The sequence below is a fragment of the Rhodamnia argentea genome, chromosome 8 (assembly GCF_020921035.1).
Source record: "Rhodamnia argentea isolate NSW1041297 chromosome 8, ASM2092103v1, whole genome shotgun sequence".
Taxonomy (NCBI): Eukaryota; Viridiplantae; Streptophyta; class Magnoliopsida; order Myrtales; family Myrtaceae; genus Rhodamnia; species Rhodamnia argentea.
Genome location: NC_063157.1, coordinates 4123232 through 4144137, shown reverse-complemented (window position 1 = coordinate 4144137; position 20906 = coordinate 4123232). Strand labels below are relative to the sequence as shown.

The 20906-nt window shown below is 38.0% G+C and overlaps 2 protein-coding genes across 6 annotated transcripts; both read left to right on the top strand.

Moving 5' to 3' along the window:
- Window positions 1-4276: 4276 nt before the first annotated feature.
- LOC115744791 (serine acetyltransferase 4) lies at window positions 4277-8829 on the top strand. Of its 3 annotated transcripts, none has more exons than XM_030680135.2 (10): window positions 4277-4855; window positions 5576-5773; window positions 5853-5912; window positions 6319-6414; window positions 6496-6520; window positions 6928-7022; window positions 7663-7829; window positions 7939-8012; window positions 8447-8491; window positions 8621-8829. In XM_030680135.2, exons 1-10 carry the CDS (start codon window positions 4628-4630, stop codon window positions 8656-8658), a joined length of 1026 nt encoding a protein of 341 aa, XP_030535995.1. In that variant the 5' UTR covers window positions 4277-4627; the 3' UTR covers window positions 8659-8829. The 3 variants fall into 3 exon arrangements, with proteins under 3 accessions (XP_030535995.1, XP_030535994.1, XP_030535996.1); XM_030680134.2 differs by having other exon boundaries at window positions 4278-4855; window positions 8447-8506; XM_030680136.2 differs by having other exon boundaries at window positions 4278-4855; window positions 8447-8506; window positions 8602-8829.
- A 1510-nt stretch (window positions 8830-10339) lies between these two features.
- LOC115744757 (protein GRIP) lies at window positions 10340-20331 on the top strand. 3 transcript variants are annotated; one of them, XM_030680084.2, is made up of 22 exons: window positions 10342-10528; window positions 10922-11542; window positions 12162-12277; window positions 12433-12602; window positions 13668-13761; window positions 14103-14189; window positions 14283-14363; window positions 14699-14824; window positions 15399-15507; window positions 15592-15671; window positions 15983-16111; window positions 16223-16323; window positions 17131-17264; window positions 17372-17469; window positions 17559-17678; window positions 17836-17863; window positions 18006-18064; window positions 18319-18390; window positions 18469-18516; window positions 19117-19222; window positions 19349-19407; window positions 19930-20331. In XM_030680084.2, the coding sequence occupies exons 2-22, from the start codon at window positions 11083-11085 to the stop codon at window positions 20038-20040; spliced, it is 2388 nt and encodes a 795-aa protein (XP_030535944.1). In that variant the 5' UTR covers window positions 10342-10528; window positions 10922-11082; the 3' UTR covers window positions 20041-20331. The 3 variants fall into 3 exon arrangements, with proteins under 3 accessions (XP_048140075.1, XP_030535944.1, XP_048140074.1); XM_048284118.1 differs by having other exon boundaries at window positions 10340-11542; window positions 17559-17666; XM_048284117.1 differs by having other exon boundaries at window positions 10342-11542.
- The last annotated feature ends 575 nt before the right edge of the window (window positions 20332-20906 follow it).

The window sequence follows — 20906 nt, the reverse complement described above, 5'->3', positions numbered from 1 at the left end:
AGATCTGAATTCAGCGGTATCAAAGCGTGGATATTCCATCGGTCCGTCTCCCCGCCATTAATTGCAAATTTTTTTAGCCCGGGTTTATAGATGGCTAGCATTTGACTCGACAATAGTTCAATAAAAAGTCCGCTATCGAAATTGTTAAAATATGTTAATTAGGTACAGAAGGTTTTCATAATAAAATAAAAAATACTGCATAAGTCCCATATGCAGGTAATGAGGGATATGTTTCAAATGAAGTCACATGGAAATTACGAGAAAACTACCAAAGAAGTTATAAACATATTGCAATTATTCCAATTTAGTCCTAAACATTTTATTTCGATCAATTTATTCTTAAGTATGTTGACAGTTTAGTCAAATTTATAAATTAGAAAAACAAAACAACATGAATATCAACCGTTACTAGTATAGAAATTATAGACGAAAATATACAGAAATGAAGCCTTTGTAATAGTTACAAAGACAAAAAAATGTGACGAACAAATGAAATGAAAAGATGATGTATTCATTGGTGATTGGGGAAATGGATCGAAATGAAAAAGATACTCTTAACAATATGGGCAATAGTGCAATTAAAAAAACTCGTGAAAAGAACCGAATAACTCATTTAGCTTTGTTATGGAAAATTAATAACTTGAAAGTTTATGTACTATATTGAACACTTAAGAGTAGTTCAAGAATCACATTGAACAAATTAACGGGATAAAGATGGCATTGCACATATTGGACTAACATTTAGATATTATGAGTGTCGTTTTCCCTAAATATGCACCAAACTAATGTTAACTAGTAAGAGGGCTCGCACCTAGGAACCACCAAATTAGGAATGAATGGCCGGGTGATCTCCTAACCAACTAATTTTCTAATGTAATTTTCGATCCTTTTTATTTTACACAATTTAATTTCTTTTCCAAAATAAGCGACATCTACAATCATTACATCTTATTCTCGAGGCATTCAGGCAATCTTTCTTAATCAAGTGCCGGGGTCAATGTCATTCGTATGGCGGGAGACGACAAAAGCATAGTCTGCGCCGAGCAGCAACATGAGCGAGCATCCGAGTCAGAGGGAATGATTGATTGCCACCAAAACCGGGAAAAAGAGAAGAATGTCCCTAGCCCTCTTCCATGGCTACATACAATCATGCACACACCACAAGTTTCTGCTGGCTTTTTTGTGTTCTTTATAGCGTTTTCACGTGAGCTCCATTACATCATTCGATGGTTTGTCTTTTTAAAAATGGGAAAGATATGTTATAATAAGACAATGTTTTTCTTTATTAGACTCGATTTATAGATGGCAAGTAAGGGGGAAGTTGTCCAAAAAAGTTTAAAAATATAATGCAGTTTTGTTAATACAGTTCTAAACTTTTTAATTCTACCTATCGAGTTTATCTAGTCAATTTTGGTCAGAAATCGCCGATCGTGCCATATATGATGACCAGCGTCTATGTCAACGTTTTTAGATCAAAATTGGCCTTAATTGACAAAACATAAAAATGTTAAGGACTCAATTAAAAAAATTAAATGGTTTAGGACTAAATTAACAAAATTGCGATAGATTCTAGACTTTTTGAACAATTTTCTGGCAAGCAAGGGGCATTTATGCATGATGCTATGCTAAATGCTCCAAAAGCTTAACCTCTCTATATTTACGGATCATTATGCTAGAAAATATTGTTGGAATAATTACTTGATTTGTACAAGGTCAACTCAATCATAAACTTTTTTTTAAATTTTACCAATCTAGTCCTAAATTTTTGTGATGTAACTCAATATAGTCCTTCTAACCAATTGCCATTGAAAGTCACAAACGTGGTGGTAGACTAATTGTGACTAGATGCTATGTCAACTTTTTTTGTGGGAATTAGTTAGAAAGACTACATTGAAATTTCACGTAAATACTTAAAACTACATTGGCAAAATTCGAATGTTTAGGACTAAATTGCATCCGTGCAATATATTTAGGAGTGAATTGATAATTTTCCAAATATTGTTAAAAGATATATGGAACACTTGTACTCATATGTTCTAAGATAACATTCATTAGAAATTAACCGTCGAAACACCTCTTGAATCTACTTATAAATGAAGCTTTTCGTCATTGCTCGTGAGGAAATGAGGAAAAGCGTCAATTCATAGCAGACTGAAATTGTTAACACATCGTCCATTTGGCGGTGACATGCTTAATAAATATTAACGTATCCCACATCGCTTGTTTACTGGATTATACATATAAAATCTTTCATCACGTATTACCTTAAGCTTTTGGATAGAACTCTCTAATATAGTGTCGAAGATAAATTCTACTGCAGCTTATTTTCCTGATCCGACTTGAAACATGAGAGGGAAATCAAATACGATAGAGTTGAAAATTAATCAAAGTTCATCACACACTCGGTGAGGATAGTTCTTTGAGTGGCAATTTTATACTTATTCACGCACAAGAATGGAGCGACAAAAGCAACAGAGCACACATGCATGTCTCAGGCCTTTGTCCCTACTTCCCTCTCTTTACCACTTCACCTCGTCACATAGAGATTTCATAATCACGGCAATCCATCGTTCTTATCTTGTCCTTTCGTTTCGGCGTATCGAGTTTAATATACCGATAAGACCTTGTTTGATTCGATAACGAATGCCAAAGCGTCGCCCTTCGATAAGGACCACAAGTGTCCCTTTTTCCGCTATTCTTTGTGCAACTTTAAGGGATGTCGAAGAGACAAGTGTTGAGCATAGACAATATATTTACATTCTATTACAGGACCGGCAAATCTAGAGGTCATCGGTTTTCAGGATGAGCTAATTTTCATCCTGAAATCGGATTCGCATCAGAAGGCTTTTTGTGTTTGTGAAATCAGGAGCTGGCTCACCTGGTCTAGAAAACCAGCCACATTTCTTTTTCTTTTTTTTTTCCCTCTTTTTCTAATTCCACTGCAACAAGCATGATGATCCTTATAGTTTGTTCATGGATATGATCATAATTCTAATTATCAAACTATATGTTTCAAGATACTAATTATCGATGTACAATCTTGATTGACCGATCAATAGCCATTACGAGGATCAAAGACTCCTCTCATCCTCTCTGTAAAGAGCATGCCTCTCTATTCATTCTTGGGATGATCAAATAAAGATTTTAGAACCTCTGAAATTGCTATCAAGAAGTTCTTGAAATTTTAAAAAATCCAAAAGCACGGAACCCTATAGGATTTTGGTGATCAAGACTTCCATGTAAGTATTGGTTGGCAAATTATGTCGGGGTTTATTTGATGCACATGTAAGTTGTGTCAAAAAAGCATAACATTAGATAATTGATGTAGTGTGAAGCAATTAATATATCCTCTTAATTCTTGAGTAAATTTGGATCTATTTAAATATGTTGACCGGCTTGAACTTGGGCTCTCGTAATTTTCTCGAATGAAAGTATTAGGCTTTGTCAATGGATAAATCTCGTACGGTTGGAAATCCAGGTTGAGACATGTTGATTATCTTAAGGAATGAATCTCGTGGCTATGATTTCTAAGGATGAAGGTAGGTGTTGTAGAATTTTTATTTTTTATTTTTGGAAAGGTAAGTGTTGTAGATTCAAGTTGATGTGTTAATACCGAGCGGTAAGCTATGTTAGAAGAATCGCAAATCGGAGAATCATAATTCATCGGCTTAAACTTATTTTTTAATGGAGGTTGGCTTTTGAGTGAAGATAAATGTAACCGAATATATTAACGGACTTGAACTTGACTCCCTCTTGACAATTTATTTCCAAGTGACATTGTCGATTTCCTAGTGACGCGCTTCCAATACATCGCATTATTTATTCTTATCTTTTAATGACAGAAAACCATGGCGGTACGGCAAGTCACGACATCTTAAATGAACTCAACTGAGCAATTCTTATGAAATCGATGACTAGATTAAATAAAGAAAAAGTATGGACAAGCAAATGGCATGAACAACATAAATTAGATCAACCATAGTGAACATTACCCCCATATTACACACAACTAGTCATGACCAAGCCATTGAGAAATTTTTCCAGGAATGTCCTAATTCAAGCGGAAAATCAATTGTCAAAGATAAAATTGTTTCTCATCGAGGAAAGTGGATATAACTGGATAAAGCCGATACAATTAGATTTTTATGCGTGTGTAATTATTCCTTCATTTCATGATTAATTCATCATAACTCGGGTGATCCCAGCAGTCAGATTTATGAGCTCACGTGGTTGAACGGTTCAGATCCGTCCCCCGTCCGTCAGCGTCGAGACGAGGGTGAACCACTTGCCTGACTGGAACAGCCACATGGGAGCCATTCACAAACATAGAAACAGGGGAGGGGTGGCGCTTCGTCCTTCACTCGTCGGCACGTTCGGCGTCCGTTGCTTTTCCTCCGGAGCCTCTTCCTCCGTCCCCTGTCCTCTCTCCACGACAGAGTAACGCACGGCAAGAACCCGAGAGGGGCTGAACAAAAGGCAAGCAACGAGAGAAGAGAAGGGGATGCTTCGTCCCTCTCGCTGCACGGAAACAAACACACCCCCTCGTTTCAGTTTCGCTGCCGTTCCCGCTATTTATGGGAGTGAAGACATATAAAGCTTGAGCATTTTTCCTTCTCTTTCCGTTGCCATGACTTGCTTGAGAGACGGGAGCGGCGCTTCTCTGCTCTCGGAGATGATTCCGAGGCGGGTGTCGATCAAAGAAGAGAGCTTGGAGGGGTACCTGCGGTGCCCGCCCGAGAAGGTCTTCCCCGTCTACGCGATGGGGGTCTGGAGGCCCGAGTCGGAATCCGTCGTCTCCGTCTCGGGTTCTGGCGACCCGATTTGGGACGCCGTGAGAGAAGAGGCCAAGTTGGAGGTGACCCAATTTCTGGAATTTTGAATTTCTGGTTTTTGGTCTGTGTATGTTTCTGTCCGGACAAACTTTCTTTTTTGCTGATCAATCTGTTCTGTTTCTTGTTTCGTCTTTCTTATGTTTTTTTGAAGAGAGTTGGCCAGTTTGTCCTGTGGTTGTTTTAGAGCTTTTAATGAGATTTGTTGGAAGTCGGATTTGGATTATATTGGCCCAGTACATTTTTTTGTTAAAGCTGAATTGAAGTCTCTCAAATATAGAAGCTTACAGTATATGGTATCTTCAACAAGTTTAATTTCCTTTTTACATTCGAAAGTTTCTGGAGAACTGCACTGTTTACTGTTTAATCGAATAATTCAAGCTTAAACGAGCTCAAGGTCACTTTTTTTCGTAGAAGAATGCATACCCACACGACGTGGTATGTGAATTTCATATTTGAAGCGTAATTTTCTTCTGTGATGAAATGAGCATTGACATATTACGTAAGTGGTAATTTCTCTAATTAAAAGATGATGCAGAACTTCAGGAAGTTCTGAGAACCGTGTCACTAGAGCTGGCTAAAGAAGAATATACCATGTCCGAGCAGCCTCCTCAACATTTTGTTGCTTCTAAGAACACTTGGATTCAATGCTCAATTTGTTTGTGAAGTTAATTCTGCATTCTGGCCATTCAAGTGCAGTGTTCCTGAAAAGTTTCCTAAATTAGTTGCTTTATAATTCATGACAGGCAGAGAGGGAGCCTATTTTGAGCAGCTTTTTATATGCTAGTATCCTATCGCATGAAAATTTGGAGCAGGCATTGGGGTTTGTTTTGGCCAATCGGCTCCACAATGCTACCCTGCTGGCAACACAACTTGTCAATACATTTAATGATGTTATAACGAATGATAAAGCCATTCAACGTGCAATCCGCTTGGATGTGCAGGTAAACTACTTTTTGTTTAAGTAGCCATGTTTGCTCCTTTGATGCAGTCGCTTTGATTTTGGAGCTTTATCTTTTGTAGGCATTCAAAGACAGAGATCCAGCTTGTATATCGTATAGCTCAGCCCTATTGTACTTGAAGGTAATTATGCATTTTTGTACTACGTACAAAACATTACACAACATATTTGACCATATTCCTTATTTAGGTTGTCTTAGTCTTGAAGAAATAATCACAGGAATTCATGGCCATCTTGATAGCAAAAGTCAGATCTGTTGTTAGTATGCCTGGTCCTCGTGATGAGAAACATTCTATTCGGCCAGTCTAGAGGAATCTTGAGCAAAATGTTCACCTTGATTTTGGAAATTTCAGGTGTCATGACTTAAATGGAGATATATTATCACCGTACTTCTGCATATCTTTGAACACGTTTACTGATAGTTTCCTAGTCTCAGGCTATGGTGATGCTGTACTCGGAGAAGTTCTTGATTAGCATTCAGAATGCAAAAGTAATACTGACAAGGTCTTCCTTTACTTCGTTTTGTAGGGTTACCATTCCTTGCAATCTTATCGAGTAGCACACGCATTGTGGAAAAAGGGAAGGAAAGTACTCGCCCTGGCATTGCAAAGCCGTATTAGTGAGGTAGGCTTGTCTGACCATGCTCAATAACTGTTATAACCAGGAATTTGCTTTCTTAAGATTTTCCTGCCCTTTTTTCTCCAGGTTTTCGGAGTTGACATACATCCTGGTACGTTTAGTTCTATTTTTAAGGTTCATGTATTCTCAAGTTCTCCTTCTATGTTTCACTGAAGATGCATAATAGCATCATCCAAACTTCTGGATAAACTTTTGACACCAGCAATAGTGTAGAGTGGCATTTGGTGCCGCCTTTCAGAAAACACACTGAACAAATCTAGACTTTCTAGGTTTCTTCTGGAAACTGTGAAGATGATTTTAATAGATTTGGGTCAAAGTTAATCTTTGGTGTGAAACAAATTCAGCGCCGTATGGCTGACTGGCGATTACTAGCAATTCCGGCTTCATGCAGTTTTATTGCACTTGTAGTATATGTGAGGGATAATGAGCCTCTCTATACTATTGTTTAGTTTGCAATGCTATCTCATGATCTATTTCTAATTGGGTAATTTTCTGCAGCTGCTAGAATTGGAGAGGGAATACTACTGGATCATGGGACAGGCTTGGTTATTGGTGAGACTGCTGTTATTGGAGACAGAGTTTCCTTGATGCAGGTAAACCAAATTCTCTTTTCCCCTCTGTTTCTTTTCTAAACCGTTAGTTTTTTCCGTTCGGTAGCCTCGTAGAAATCCTGCTGTTTGCTGATGCATATAGTTCTTCGTGGGACTTCTACAAGTCATAAATGACATTTAAGCATGGCTTAGTACTGTAGATCTGAATTACTGTAGTATTACTTTAATTATGCATTGTGATGCATTGGTTTTGCTCCTAGGCATACAAATGGCGGAGAAGTACTGTGGACTTAATAGACATCTCTTTTGTTTGCCATAACATAAGAGGCAATGATCAGAAGGATTCTTCGTACAAGTATACTATATCAGGCTCTTTATAATATTAGGTTTTCATCTTCCGAAAACTTAGCTTTTCAATACTCACAACTGCTTCAACGTTAATTGTCATCTGTGGACATTGATGAACTTCAGATTTCAGAAATCACACATTCTAAGAAGCAAAAGTTATTTTGTAACTTGTCTTTTGCCAGTGTAATTGCATTTCATATAGTTCGATGCTTTGCTTGTAGAATAATGCTTTTACACATATGAAGCAGAACACGTGCTTCAAGAAGTCATTGGTGTATTCTTTTTCTTTCTCCGTGAAAGGGCAGACTTTATGTTTATTCAAAATGGATGATAGGGTGTGACTCTGGGAGGGACCGGAAAAGATACCAGTGATCGTCATCCAAAGGTGGGTGAAGGTGCACTTATTGGAGCAAGTGTAACCGTACTTGGAAATATTAAAATTGGGGAGGGTGCGATGATCGCAGCTGGCTCCCTAATATTGAATGATATTCCTCCACACGGGTAAGCTCTTAATGTACCACCCAACCACAGCTTTAATAAATTTTTCTTTCTATTAATTTGATTGACTCATAAAGTTTGCTAATGGTTTTTTCTTTCCTTTTTACCAAAGCATGGTAGCAGGAATACCGGCGAAGGTGATTGGTTATGTAATTGAGAAAGATCCATCACTGACAATGAAACATGGTATGTCATGCATACGTAAATAAACCATAGGTTGCTTTCCTTCCTATGTTTCTCTCATATTCCCTGGCAGGCGCTCTTAATGTTTTTGTTGTGGAAATGATTTGTAGTTAATATGGTATTAGCTACATCTAGACATAGAGTTAATTCTACATAGTTTAAGTATTTTATGGATGAGTAAGGATAATTTTCCACCAAGGGCCTCATACATGATTGAGAGTGTCAATGTGACCATTTGAGAGACGCATGCTTTTAAGGAATATATGGTCGTAGGTGCAATCGTGTTGGCAAACTTTTTCAACGCGGGTCCTTTTGCTTTTACTACAACATCTCAGCTCACAGCATCCCCTTCTGATCAGCCGGAACTCTATTGTTAATGGATATAAAACATTTGTCTTGCATCTGGCACAAATCTCATTTGGTTACTCGAATTGCAGATGCATCCAGAGACTTTTTCGAGCATGTTGCTGTGAAATTCAAAGGTGGAAGTTCCACAGGTGAATCATTTTGCCATTTTCATTTCTTTCCCTGGAAAATCTAGAGCTTACACCAAAAACCCAATTGACTGAGTTTTCTCCGACATATTTCAAAGTGGTCTGAATTATTTTCAGGCGTTCAAGATCCGGGAAGAAGTTGTGGAAGCGCGTGATAAAGCTCACGAGCATCGATCTTTCTGCATGCGTGCTCTTTGAATTGGAGCGAACAGTATCGTGTGTAAAAATCGCATAACATGGAGGGTTTATCTAGCCTTGATAAACCTCTAGTCTGTCTGTAATCATCTTCTTGATTGGGTAATCAAAAATATCAAATCTTTGCTTGATGTCCTCCTTACAAAATTACAAGAAGGCTTGGTTAGCAGAACCTGAAGAGAAGCCTATAGGGATTAAAGATGTTCTTGAGCAGGATTTGACAGAGATGGGTGTCAGGAGTGAGAAACAATGTCCCAAAACAAAAAGGGGCGAGGACAAGGGAAAGGTAAGAACCTGTCCAAGAAAGAGGTTACCTATTGTGGTTACCTATTGTGCTATTCTTGGAGGTAGAACAGATTGCTATGTCCAATTATGTATGACTAGGAGAGGTTTCTCGATTGTGCATGGAGATTATCGGGCCTTTCGCGAGTATTGTTCGTTCCTGGCAGAATGCATGCGTGGATAAATAGTTCTCCGTCGTGATTCTGTATGTGTCGGCTGCAGTTGTTGGCTGCGGCACTCCGACGACTCCTTTCCCGCCCAAAATCTTGAAACTCGAGAAAGGGTGCAACAACTAATGTCTGTCACATGGTTTAATAAGATGAGAAAATGTTGGTGATTTAACTAGAGCAGTTTTCCTCATTTTGGTCCACAAACTTCCTTTGGGTGCAAATCAAGTCATCTTAGGCTCTTAGCTTACTGACTTTTCTAAAAGTATTTTTTTTTTTGGGGTTGTCGTCACACTTAAGTATGTTAATATGCAAAAGCAAGAATACTATTTCAGAATTATAATCTGATTAAAAAAACGGAAAAAATGGTTTATTTCCTTGATTAAAAAGATAGACACATCGACCGGGCCATTTCTTCACGCGCCATTTTTTGACCGATGCAGTCTATCTCTCAAAATTAGTTTTGAAGGCCTTATCGACCGTAAGAAGAAGAAAAGCTACTAAAAATTTCAAATTATGTACATTGTGATATTTTTATTTTGAATTTTTCTTGTGACATCGAAAACTTCAATGTGACATATTTATTTTAAAAAAATTTCTTGTGACTTCAAAGTTGTACTTATGTGACACATTTATTCTCGTTAAAGTTATGTAAGGTGATTTTCAGTCCAAATAACGTCATTTTTATTTTATTTAAACTGCCATGTCAATGCCATTTGCTTCTAGACGTCCATATATAATCATATTTTTAACGGTGCTCGTTGACAAAATCTTGACGGAGGCAAAATGTGTCACAAAAGTATAAGTTTAAGATTTTTTGTGTGGCTTAAAAAGGTTTGGAATAAATGTGTAACGGCGCATATAATTTGGGATTTTTGATGATTTTTTTCCTTTATTGAAAAGATTAAAATAACTGACTTTATTATATCTACAATGTCCAATTATCGGAAAATCAGCGGAGAGGAAAAGCATATTCATTTTTCATGGAAAAAGTTCAATTTTTTATTTTATTTCTTTTTTTGTCGAAAGAAATAATCGGCCCGACGATATCTCTCAACGGAGATGCGCTAATCCACGCGACTTCACGCGCCGCCGAAGTCGTGGAGGAGCAAGGGTGCGAAACTTATAGATTCTCAATTTACGAAATTACCCCTACTTGGACACTCAGAAAGTCAGAAGCAATTCTATTCATACTTCATCGTTCTCTTCGGTTGTTCGCTTCTCCGACATATTGCACGGAGATACGGAGCCGCTCAAGACGGCGGGTTTTGGATCCTCCCGACACTCCACGGCAACGCCGCATGAAGATCTGATTATTTGGACAAACGATCTTAAATCTCGCCCCTGAAACCTGCAGCTTCGGGATTTCGAAGATTCGTCGGTGAGTTAGGCGAGAAAATTCGAGCTTTGTTGGATTTCCACCTGCATCGGAGAGTACGGAATTATTTGTCGGAGGCAGCTGGATGTTCTTGCATTGTCGTTGTCCTACGTTCTGTTCTACGTGGTTTAATTGGTGTAGCTGAAACATGGTTGCTTTACTTGGGTTGATTTGAGGTGTGCTTTAATGAATTTCGGGCATTGACATTCGTGTGTGACGCGATTGGATTCAGATTTCAAGTCCTTAAAGCTGAAGTTTTTGTTCGGGAGATGGTCATTCACTTTGATCACCGACATTAAGCTTTGTCAATACTTGCAGTTGCTTTTCTGCTTAGTTATCGAAAAGAGATTGAGCTTTGCTGTAACCAGTGCGTTTCGTTGTGGTTTTTGTTTTCAGTGTCAGTAGGCTGCCAAACGGATGATGTACCAGGAAACATATTGAATGAGCCTGCACATACATTTGCTGTTTAGCTTGGTTCATTCGACGAGGCATGTTGTGATAAATGATAAAGGGTGCATATTTGGGTATAGGACCCGTTGATTGTCAAGATCATCAGAATGTCTGCAGAGGGAGGTGAGGTTGCTGAAATGCAGGAAAGTAATATTGAAGATTCTTTGGAGATGAGGAGTCACATGAATGACGCTAGCCTTAGAAGCAATGGGTTTCCTGCGAAGGAGAATGGATCATGTGAAAGCACCCCACACTATGGTGATACTCACGATGAGCTTGTGCAGATGGTTACTGAACTCAAGCTTCAAAACGAGTACTTGAAGTCTCATTTTGAGGGTCTAAAAGATCTTCACTTCGAAGAGATCAGGTCTCAACAGCGAACGAAAGTGGGTGGGCAGGAAGGTGAAGATGTGAAGAGACTCAATGAGAGAATAGAATCTCTGGAGAAAGAACTACTGGAGGAAAAGCAAACACGAGGTGCGGCAGACGAGGCTCTGAAGCATCTTCAAGTAGCACATTCAGAGGCAGATGCACGAGCCCAGGAACTCTCAGCCAGGCTTGCTGAAGGTTAGATGAAGCTTCTTTCTTCTATTTAGTGAGATTTACTTCACGTGCTGTGAAGCACTTTGGGGATGGTTAGGAATCTGTTGAATTGCTTTTTTCGCTTGGATCTGTATTTTAGTTGGATACAGTTTGCATCTGAACTGTCAGCCATTTGCACTGCACTTTTTGGAGTATGAAGACTGAAAAGGGGAAAATTAAAATATGTTAGGCTCCGCTTTGTTTCAGAGAAAAATTTCTATGACATGTTTAGCCTGCAATACCAAATCTCTTTAAGAAACAAAATCGTAATAATATGGTTGTATTTCACCACAATTGCAAAAGAGGTTATTTATGGTATTCCAAGCCTTCTAATATTGATTTGAAATGAAGTAACTAAAATATTTCATTGGACAGCAACTTTGAAAGCAGTTTCCGTTATTGGCATTCGTGAATTGTCTTTTGGGTTATGTCAAATGCATTCTCTGGACTTATTTAGTTCTTGAATGCAAATGGGAACAGGAAATTTAAAAGTTTAGATTAGACAACGTCGTCATCTGCTGCTAATGCTATTGTGCAACCAAGAAAGCACATGATGATTTCTCTTACATTTCCAGTCTGAATTATGTCCTGGTTCTTCTCATAGCTCAACAGAAGATGGATCAAGAGATAAAAGAGAGGGAAGAGAAGTACTCTGAACTCGATTCCAAATTTAGCAGACTTCATAAAAGGGCCAAACAGCGTATTCAAGAGGTTCAAAAGGTGAATCCATTTGCCATATTTTTAATCCATTGGCTACATCCTGATAATCATTTCAGAATATTCGTTTTACCTAAATGTGGACAAATTACTACCTAGCTGGATGTTTTGCTTGCTGTAAATTGACTTTAGATGTGTTCGGAGATCATTAATTTCAGGAGAAGGATGACCTTGAAGCTCGTTTCCGTGAAGTAAATGAAATAGCTGAACAAGCTTCATCCCAACAGTTAGCATTACAACAAGAGGTGGATCGGACACGTCAACAAGCAAATGAAGCAATGAAGGCAATTGATGCTGAGAGGCAGCAATTAAGAAGTGCATGCAATAAGTAAACCTTTTTCCTCCTCCAACCACATGAAGAAACTATTTGGTTTGTTATCCTTATGAGAGTCCTAGTTCCTTCATGCCCTTGTCTCTGGAGTAGTAGGAAAATTCCGAGTTGTTATTTATATATACAATTTGTTGATTCCAACCATTGTTTGGGATTGCCATGCCCCCTCACCAACCATGGTCCAGGAAACATTGTTCCAACTTTGGACATTCTCACATTGCAAATTGCCAAAAGGGCAGTCCAAGCTACCTCATCAAACTTACTGAATCAAAAGTTACTAGTATTAAAATTAATCTATGCTAGTGTACATCCTTCTGCCTAATTTAGAATTTCCGATTCATAGAAACTAAATTGGACTAGCAGTATTTTGCTCTATTCGATTAATTATAATCAATGTTGCATCTTGTAAAAAGGTTAGTTGGCATTGTTAGACATTAATCTGAGGCGATTAGATAGATCCTTTACTATGTTTCCCTGTTCATAACAAAAAATTATGCCATTGGCTGAGAAGTTTTCCCATCCCTTGCACATTCCTGTTTTTAAGGTGTTTCATTTATAATTATGATTTCGTTTGTGGATGATATAATTTGTGTTCATCCTTCCAGTCATGATCACCTGTGGGGATGATCTCACTTCTGCTCATCTTTCTCAGTCAATGCAGTGATGACTCCGGCTGAATAGAGCTAGCTTGTTACATTTCTTGAATCATCTCAATTTAACTGATGCTTGATGTCATAGGAAATTTTGGCATCTTTTCCTGTTTAATCTTGATGACGAGTTTGATCTCTTTCTTCTTTCCTCGCCTGCCAGTTATCGTCAATCTGTGGAGTTCTTGGATTACATCATCAATAATTAATCTTTTTTTCAGAAAATGCATGCTTGCGAAATCCAAAGTTTCTGTATATGCAATATGCCTTAGAGTCATTGCTAAGACCTATTTCTTTCTCCTTCTACTGTTGTTGTCTTATTGAATTTTGTAAGCCGATGAAATTGATGATAGGCCTCTTCCATTTGTATTGTTCTCGTTCTATGTACCATTGTGCTAACATTTTTTAAACACAGACTTCGAGATGACAATGAGGAATTGCGGCAATCTATGCAACCTAAAGATCTTGCCCTTGGGTCTATGCAACAGTCCCTTCTTGAGAAAGAGCAGGTAGTTCGATCTTGGAAGTTCTATTTCATTGGCCCTGTAGTGCTCTGAGTGATGGTTCTCTGTTTCTGCCCAGGATTACATATTCATGTCCATTATACAAAAGAAGTAAGGTGTCTTCTTTGGAATATTTAAGTAGCTATGTTAATTGGGAATTTAGACATGGCTTGCGATTACCATGTTGGACCTGCATGATAATATGTGTGACAGTTGTATAATTGCAAACCAACAAACTGAGATGAACTATTAGGTAGAGGAGCTTGCACAGAAAAAGGCATAGAATATACTGAATTGTTGGCTTTGCTGGTGGAAATAGTACTGATGTTAAATTTGCTTACCTCTAGATGTTGGAAGACCTTCGAAATTTGCTAAAATCTGCAGAAGAGAAGAGGCAAGCTTCTCTATCTGAACTCACTGCCAAACATCAGAAGGTAAATAGCATCTGCATCTTAATGTACCATCTGATAACCGCCTTGTTTCAATACTTGACGTTTTAAGCTTGCTCTTTTCTATTTCCTTATCAGAACATAGAGAATTTGGAGTCCCAACTAGCTGATGCAGCCTCTGATAGAAGCAAAGCAACTGAAATGATATCTTCACTTCAGGTGAGAGTGTTCCCTTCTGACTTTTTTTCCATGATGGGTGCCTATTGACAACAAACGAGCAGCATCTCATGACAGTATTGCATTTATTTGCTCTATTTTCTTGGTGAAATAGCATAATTATTGATGCAGTTGAATAGCATTTGCCTTATGCTCCCAGGAGCTTATTTCGGCTTCTAGAATAAGGAAATGACTTAGTATGTGTATCTTGTATAGATGTTGCAATATCCAATGTTGTAGTAAGAGGATGCTTAGAAGCTTGAGAACTTCTCTACTTTGAATTTAACTGCTTATCCAATGTTTTAATTTATTTGCTTATATTTCTTCTGTGATTAAAGGTCCTGCTTGCAGAAAAAGAATCTAAGATTGCAGAGCTTGATGCAGCTTCAACTGGGGAAGCAGCAAGACTTAGAGCCACAATGGAATCTGTTAAAGGAGAGGTTGCACACTTGAAACGTGAGCATGTATGAGCCCAAGTTATTGTTATTTTTATTATAACGGAGATGGAATGGAAATAAAAAGCAGTTTATACAGTAAACTTTGAATTTTTATTTTCTTTCTATCTTTGGATAGTGGCATGGAGGCTTCATTTTAGAGTTCTATCAGCTTAATTTCCTCTGGGTGGATACCTTAATTCTAAACCTCAGTACTTATCTTCTTTCTGATGAGCGTCCATTTTGGTTCTTGAATGTCCCAGATACTGCAGAATTTGTCAAATACACCTTGGCCTTTTTTTTTTCCCCTTGAATTATTAGTGGCAATAATCTGTCACTTGACTGAAGGAAAAGAAAAATAATCCTCCATGGATATATCTACCACTTCCAGAGAACTTTCTTTGCCTTTTCTTGTGTGTCTAAGTTCATTGGATGGAGAAATCTTCACTTAGTTTTTCGTTTTGTAAATTCTGAAAAGAGTTTGTGTTCTTGATAGTTCAGCCGAGTGTGATGTTTACTGCCATATATGTTGGGGCATTCTAGGATAGGCTACTTTTTGTGCTTTCACAGTGAGTCTTATCTCTATAGTGTATGTGTTTTTCAGGATAAGGAAAAGGAAAGCTGGGAAGCTGCTTGTCAGGCACTTAAAACAAAGCTTGAGGTGGCTGAGGGCAACTGCATTTGCGCTGAAGTTGAAGTGGCTAAGTTAAAAAGTATTGTACCCTTGTTGCAAGTTTCGAAGATCACTTGTGCATAACAAGCACAATCATGAATCTGACGGCCGTGCTTTCGAACAGGTCAGCTGGAGATAGAAGCGTCTACACATGCGCAGTTATTGAATGCTAGAGATGCTGAACTAGCAGCTCTCAAAGAAGAGGTATTCACTTCTGCATTTTTTCGCCAGTCAAGACGAGTTGGGTTGTGGGGATTAATTTGTACGGTTGGCCAAAGTTTCAATTTTTTTAAACACTAACAAGGATAACAAGTTCCTTTCTGCTGGTGAGTTGATGCATTTTCTGTCAATATAATGCTTTGACTGAAGATGGTGTCGAGTCACAGAGCTGCTTTACACTAGCTTCTGGTTTTTCTGGTTAAAATACATTTCTATTTGGTGGAGCTGCAGGTTGATCCATTAGTTATATTTCTGATGTCTGGCCTTCCCTTTTTCTTTCACTCTTGTATACGTAGAACCATCGCCTGCAAAGTGAATTTTCTTCGTATAAGGCTCGTGCCCACACACTTCTTCAGAAAAAGGATGCCGAACTTGCTTCAGCTAAGGATTCTGAAGAAGTTAAAGCTCTTGAGGAAGCACTTAAGGTAATTAATTTTGCTTCCCTGAGCCTGTGTATATAAGTGAAAGGACTTGAAGTGATGATTGTTTTTGGTTACTTTCTAATTTTTCTTTTCATTTCACGTCTGATTCTTCAGGAAACTGAAAAGGAAGCCCTACAGGCATCTGCAGAAAGGGACAAGGCCATCCAAGATCTTCAGGCTGCTTTAGCTAATCGCGTTAAAGAACTCGAGGAAAGGTAAAATTGTTGCCGTCAATCCATTATAGACCTCAATACGGAACAAGAATGATGTCTTTCTGCTGTTAATTAGAGCTATCATGATTGCCCGAAATTTGTCATGGTGATTCGCAGAGGAATTGAGGTGCTTTTGGCGAATGGTTGATTTGTGCTTTATCCAAGCAAGACCTTTTCTTTTCCAACTGCACCTCCGTTCATTTGCAGATAGTGATAGTTTTTTGTATAATTGCGCTTTCTTCCTCAAACTTATTACTGACTACAGTGAATTATGGTCACACATCTGATAATTTCTTTTGAGATGAGAGTTTGATTATTGTAGACTTGGAGTTATTATCATATATCACTTGCTGTCATGGGAGCTTCTATCGAGTCATAGCTCTTGATTTTTACTCAATCAAATTTATTGCGACATCTATTTCTTCAAAGAGAACCCCTTCTTATCAGTATGGGGATGAGGGATAAAGAGTATTAGGCTCCTCAACTTGCTATCTATTAACATGCCAATCCAATCAGTAAGTTTCTTCTTCTACTAGGCCCGGCCATTTACTGGGAAACTGGCTTTTGTGTTGAAATCCACTTGTAGAGAGTAATTGAGCTCTTCTTTTGTTAAAATCCTAGGGATTCTAGGGGATACTCTTTCTTTTGCTGATACATTCACCTTTCCTGTCCGTTTTATGTTGAAAAATGTCATGTTTCATAATAACTTCATTCTTACAATTTACTTATCCATTAATTGCAGAGGTGCAGTCTTTAATTTTGCCAAGCAGTAGATGTTTTCTTGACCATTTTCTTATTCATTAATTGCAGAGATGCAGCTCTTAATGCTGCCAAGCAGCAGATGAAGACCCTTGAAATGAACCTTGACTCTGTGAATGCTCAGCATCAAAAAGATAAAGAAGCATGGGAACTAGATCTTAAAAACTTGGAAGAAACGTGGCGAAGTAAATATCTACACTTTTTTCTCTTAAGTTTCTTTCACTTCCGTTACCTTTGAATTTTGGAAAATTCAAAATGTTCTTGCTTTAAAATGGCTCAAATGATGTAACAGATAGATGCGAGGCACTAAAGGCTGAAAATGAGGCAGATTCAGGGAAAGATATAAAGCAAGAATTAGATGAGCTTAAATCTCGTTACAAAAGATTGAAGGTAACTTGGATTTTGCATTCTCTCTCTCTCTCTCTCTTCAAGAGGTTAATTCTTTTTCTCCCTGTTTACTTTGGCATGTTATTTGGTAGGAGGAGCATGATTCATTTAGAGATCTAGCTGATAAAATGATTGAGGAGAAGGACAATGAAATCTCCAGATTGCTTGATGATACTAAGAATCTTCAACGATCTCTGGAGTTAAGACCACCGGTATGTCTTTTATTGTACTTTAGATAGATGAATGCATGAAATCTTTAACTACTTCCTTGTTCCTCTGAAGGGAACAAAGAAAGAAAGAATAATATGTTTCCCTACTGCCATTACTCTCACGATTATATTGCTGACAATGTAGTGAAAAATATTCCAGGTTGAGCAGAACGATAATTACACTGCAGGTATGTAAACTTGTCCACCACTACTCCTAGAGTAATCTGACATAATGACTCTTAACACGTCCAAGATTTTGAAAACTTGTTGCTGTTGCGAGCAGCTGGTAATGTTCTAACTTGGTTTAGACTGACAAATTTGTTCTCTCAGCCTTGCAGAAACAGGAAATACTAAACTCAGCTAGCTCGGCAGCTGAACAACAAATTCTGGTATGAGCCTTTTTTTAACTTGAAAATGTGTTGTCTGTAAGTTGTTATGGTCCTTTATTCAGTAAAAGCACCATAATTGAGGAGCTTTTATTGCTATTGGAAGCTGGCGCGTAGAAGATTGTGGAACTTTTTGTTATAGTTGTCATGTCAATTGTGAATATGAATACTCAAAACACTGTAGTTTGAGGAAGAGTTTCATTTAGGGGCCGTGCAGATCATTCAGATTATCTAACTTTAATCTATTTGATATTCAGTTTTTGGCAAGGCAACAAGCTCAAAGAGAGGAAGAGTTGGCTCAGTCTCAGAGGCATATTTTGGCACTTCAAGTATGACATTACCTGTATTTGAATTTGTATTCTCTTGTTTTGCTGTAAAAACTTCTCTAAAATATTTTTAATGTTCAGGAAGAAATTGAGGAGCTTGAGCGTGAAAATCGTCTTCACAGTCAACAGGTGAGATCGAAGGGTGTATTTTGAGTATGTGCGAGAAGCTGGACAGCACAATATACTTAAAGATGTAGTCTCCAGACTACTAGATCAATTGGTTCATCATCTGCAATTTATCCCATTAGTCTGGGAGACATTCAATTTCATAAGGATCAAGAACTTCATGATAAAGCAATTATAGTAAAATAGAACTTATTCAGTTATGATCTATAATTGGTAATTACATGGATTAGGGCATGTTTGCGCCAGTATGAATTATTTAATTTAGTTGGATTATGGAAGTTTAACTACCAAAGAAGCTAAGGAAACAAATGATAGTGGAAGTTCACTGAGGAAGACGAAGGTCACTGATACTGTGGAGTCTTCGTGTGACATTATGTTGATTGGAGGGACAAGGTGTCCTTTTCGTGCATATACACCCTTGAGCTTTATTTTTCCACCTATTTATGATGAATCAGTCTTAATTTTTTTCAATGATATTGCCATTCCTTGTCTCTTTTCCATCTCAATTTGTGAGGAGATGATATTGGATATAAATGCAGCTCCAGTACGTTTGAGATTCCTTTTCCCTTATTCACGGATATATTCTTCATTGTATGGATGTAGGAGGCCATACTGAAGGAAGAGTTTCGTAACATGGAAAGGATGCAGAAGAGGGAAGGAGTAGATATGACATATTTAAAAAATGTCATTCTGAAGCTTCTTGAGACAGGTAAATTTTGGCAACAGATATACTGTGGTGTAACATCAAATTCTTGTAAGTGATGTTGATTTCTTGTCTTTCTTTTGTTAAATTCTTGTCTAATGGGGCGCTTTTGTTCGTCTTTCCTTCTGGTAGGTGAGGTTGAGGCCCTGTTGCCAGTGGTCGCTATGCTGCTTCAGTTCAGTCCGGAAGAGGTTAACTCTCAGCTTAAGCTTGGACTGTTGGATGAATTATATTCAGTAGTTGAAATGAAAATTCATTGTCATTGTCCCCTACCAACCTCTGATTGTGATGCAAAGGTTTTTTGGCTGCAAACCCATATCTAAGTCTAAGATGCTATCCAAGAATGATTGCTAGTGTTTTTCCTGGAAAGTTTTCCAAAACCGTACGTAAATCGTCTTAAATTAGACTGAACTGCATTTAATGATAGTGTATTATAGATAAAGGTAAGGCTTTTCTCCATCCCATGAGTTGTGTGTCAGTCATGGTCTTAAAACATCAATCAGCCATGTCGTATCATATGTTTAAAAGTAGTCATGGACCTCTTTGTTAGGACACGAGAAACTTGCTGCGTTTCTTTTACTTTTCATCACTGGGGAAGATGAATATGATGAGACGACCAATATTATCCACTGTTAGAGATTCGGTATCATAATGTTTCGTTTTCCGGGCACATCAAGTTCGAGTGAAATATGCAAAATTTAATGCAATTGCAGATGCAGAAATGTCAAGCAGCTTACCGGGCTGCCACCGACGTTCCTCCAACTCCACCAAATGATACTTCAGGATCTCCTCTCTCGCTTCTGTCTAGATTCTCATTTTCGTAGTGGCAAAGAGTAATACAAGACCGGGAATTCTTTTGTTGGATGATCACAGTCTGCAATCACATTCCCGCTGCGAAGATTCGATCTCGTGTTTGGTGCTTAGAAGGTGGTCTGCAGTTCTGTAAAACTTGTTTGTTCTAACATCCATATAGGCGAAGTGCTGGAATATTGTAAAGAACATACAAAGGAGAGAATGTACACTAGACCAAGAGGTAGAGGATACACACATTGGCATTCCCGCAGTAATTGCTGTGATTATTGTGAAGGAAAAAAGAAGCAGCTGTTTACTTGTTATTTTCTCCAACATACATGAATAAATGTCTCAAAGCCGTGGATCAATCTCTCTCTCAAATTCTAAATCTTCAGATCGATGCAAGTCAGACCTCTATGCACAACAGCCAAAAATTGGGGGCTCAGTTGCCACGTTGAAGAAATCAAAGAATTTAAATGAAATTAGATTGCATTCTCTAAGAGAGAAAAAAAAATTAGAATTTGATTGCACCAACTGAAAGATTAGACTTGATTGCTTTACTCAAATTAAATGTAGGGCAATCAATGCAGATTTTTTTTTTCCCGAATTATTGCATCAAAGAACCTGGCTTGGACTGATAGCTTGTGCATTTAAGAGCTTGGCAAAGTAAACCGGCATTTGTACCCATCTCCGTATCACTATGTATTTCTATCTAAGTTAAGATAACACGATTTTTTAACTGATGTGTTGAGCTTCTAAATAGTTGGATCATGTTATTATCGGCTCAAGTAACTTGAAACATAAAAGTCTTTTGTAACGCTTCGGATGATTTCTCATGTAGTTAAGAGCTTGGCGAAGTACATCGGTATTTGTACCCATCTCAATATCACTATTTATT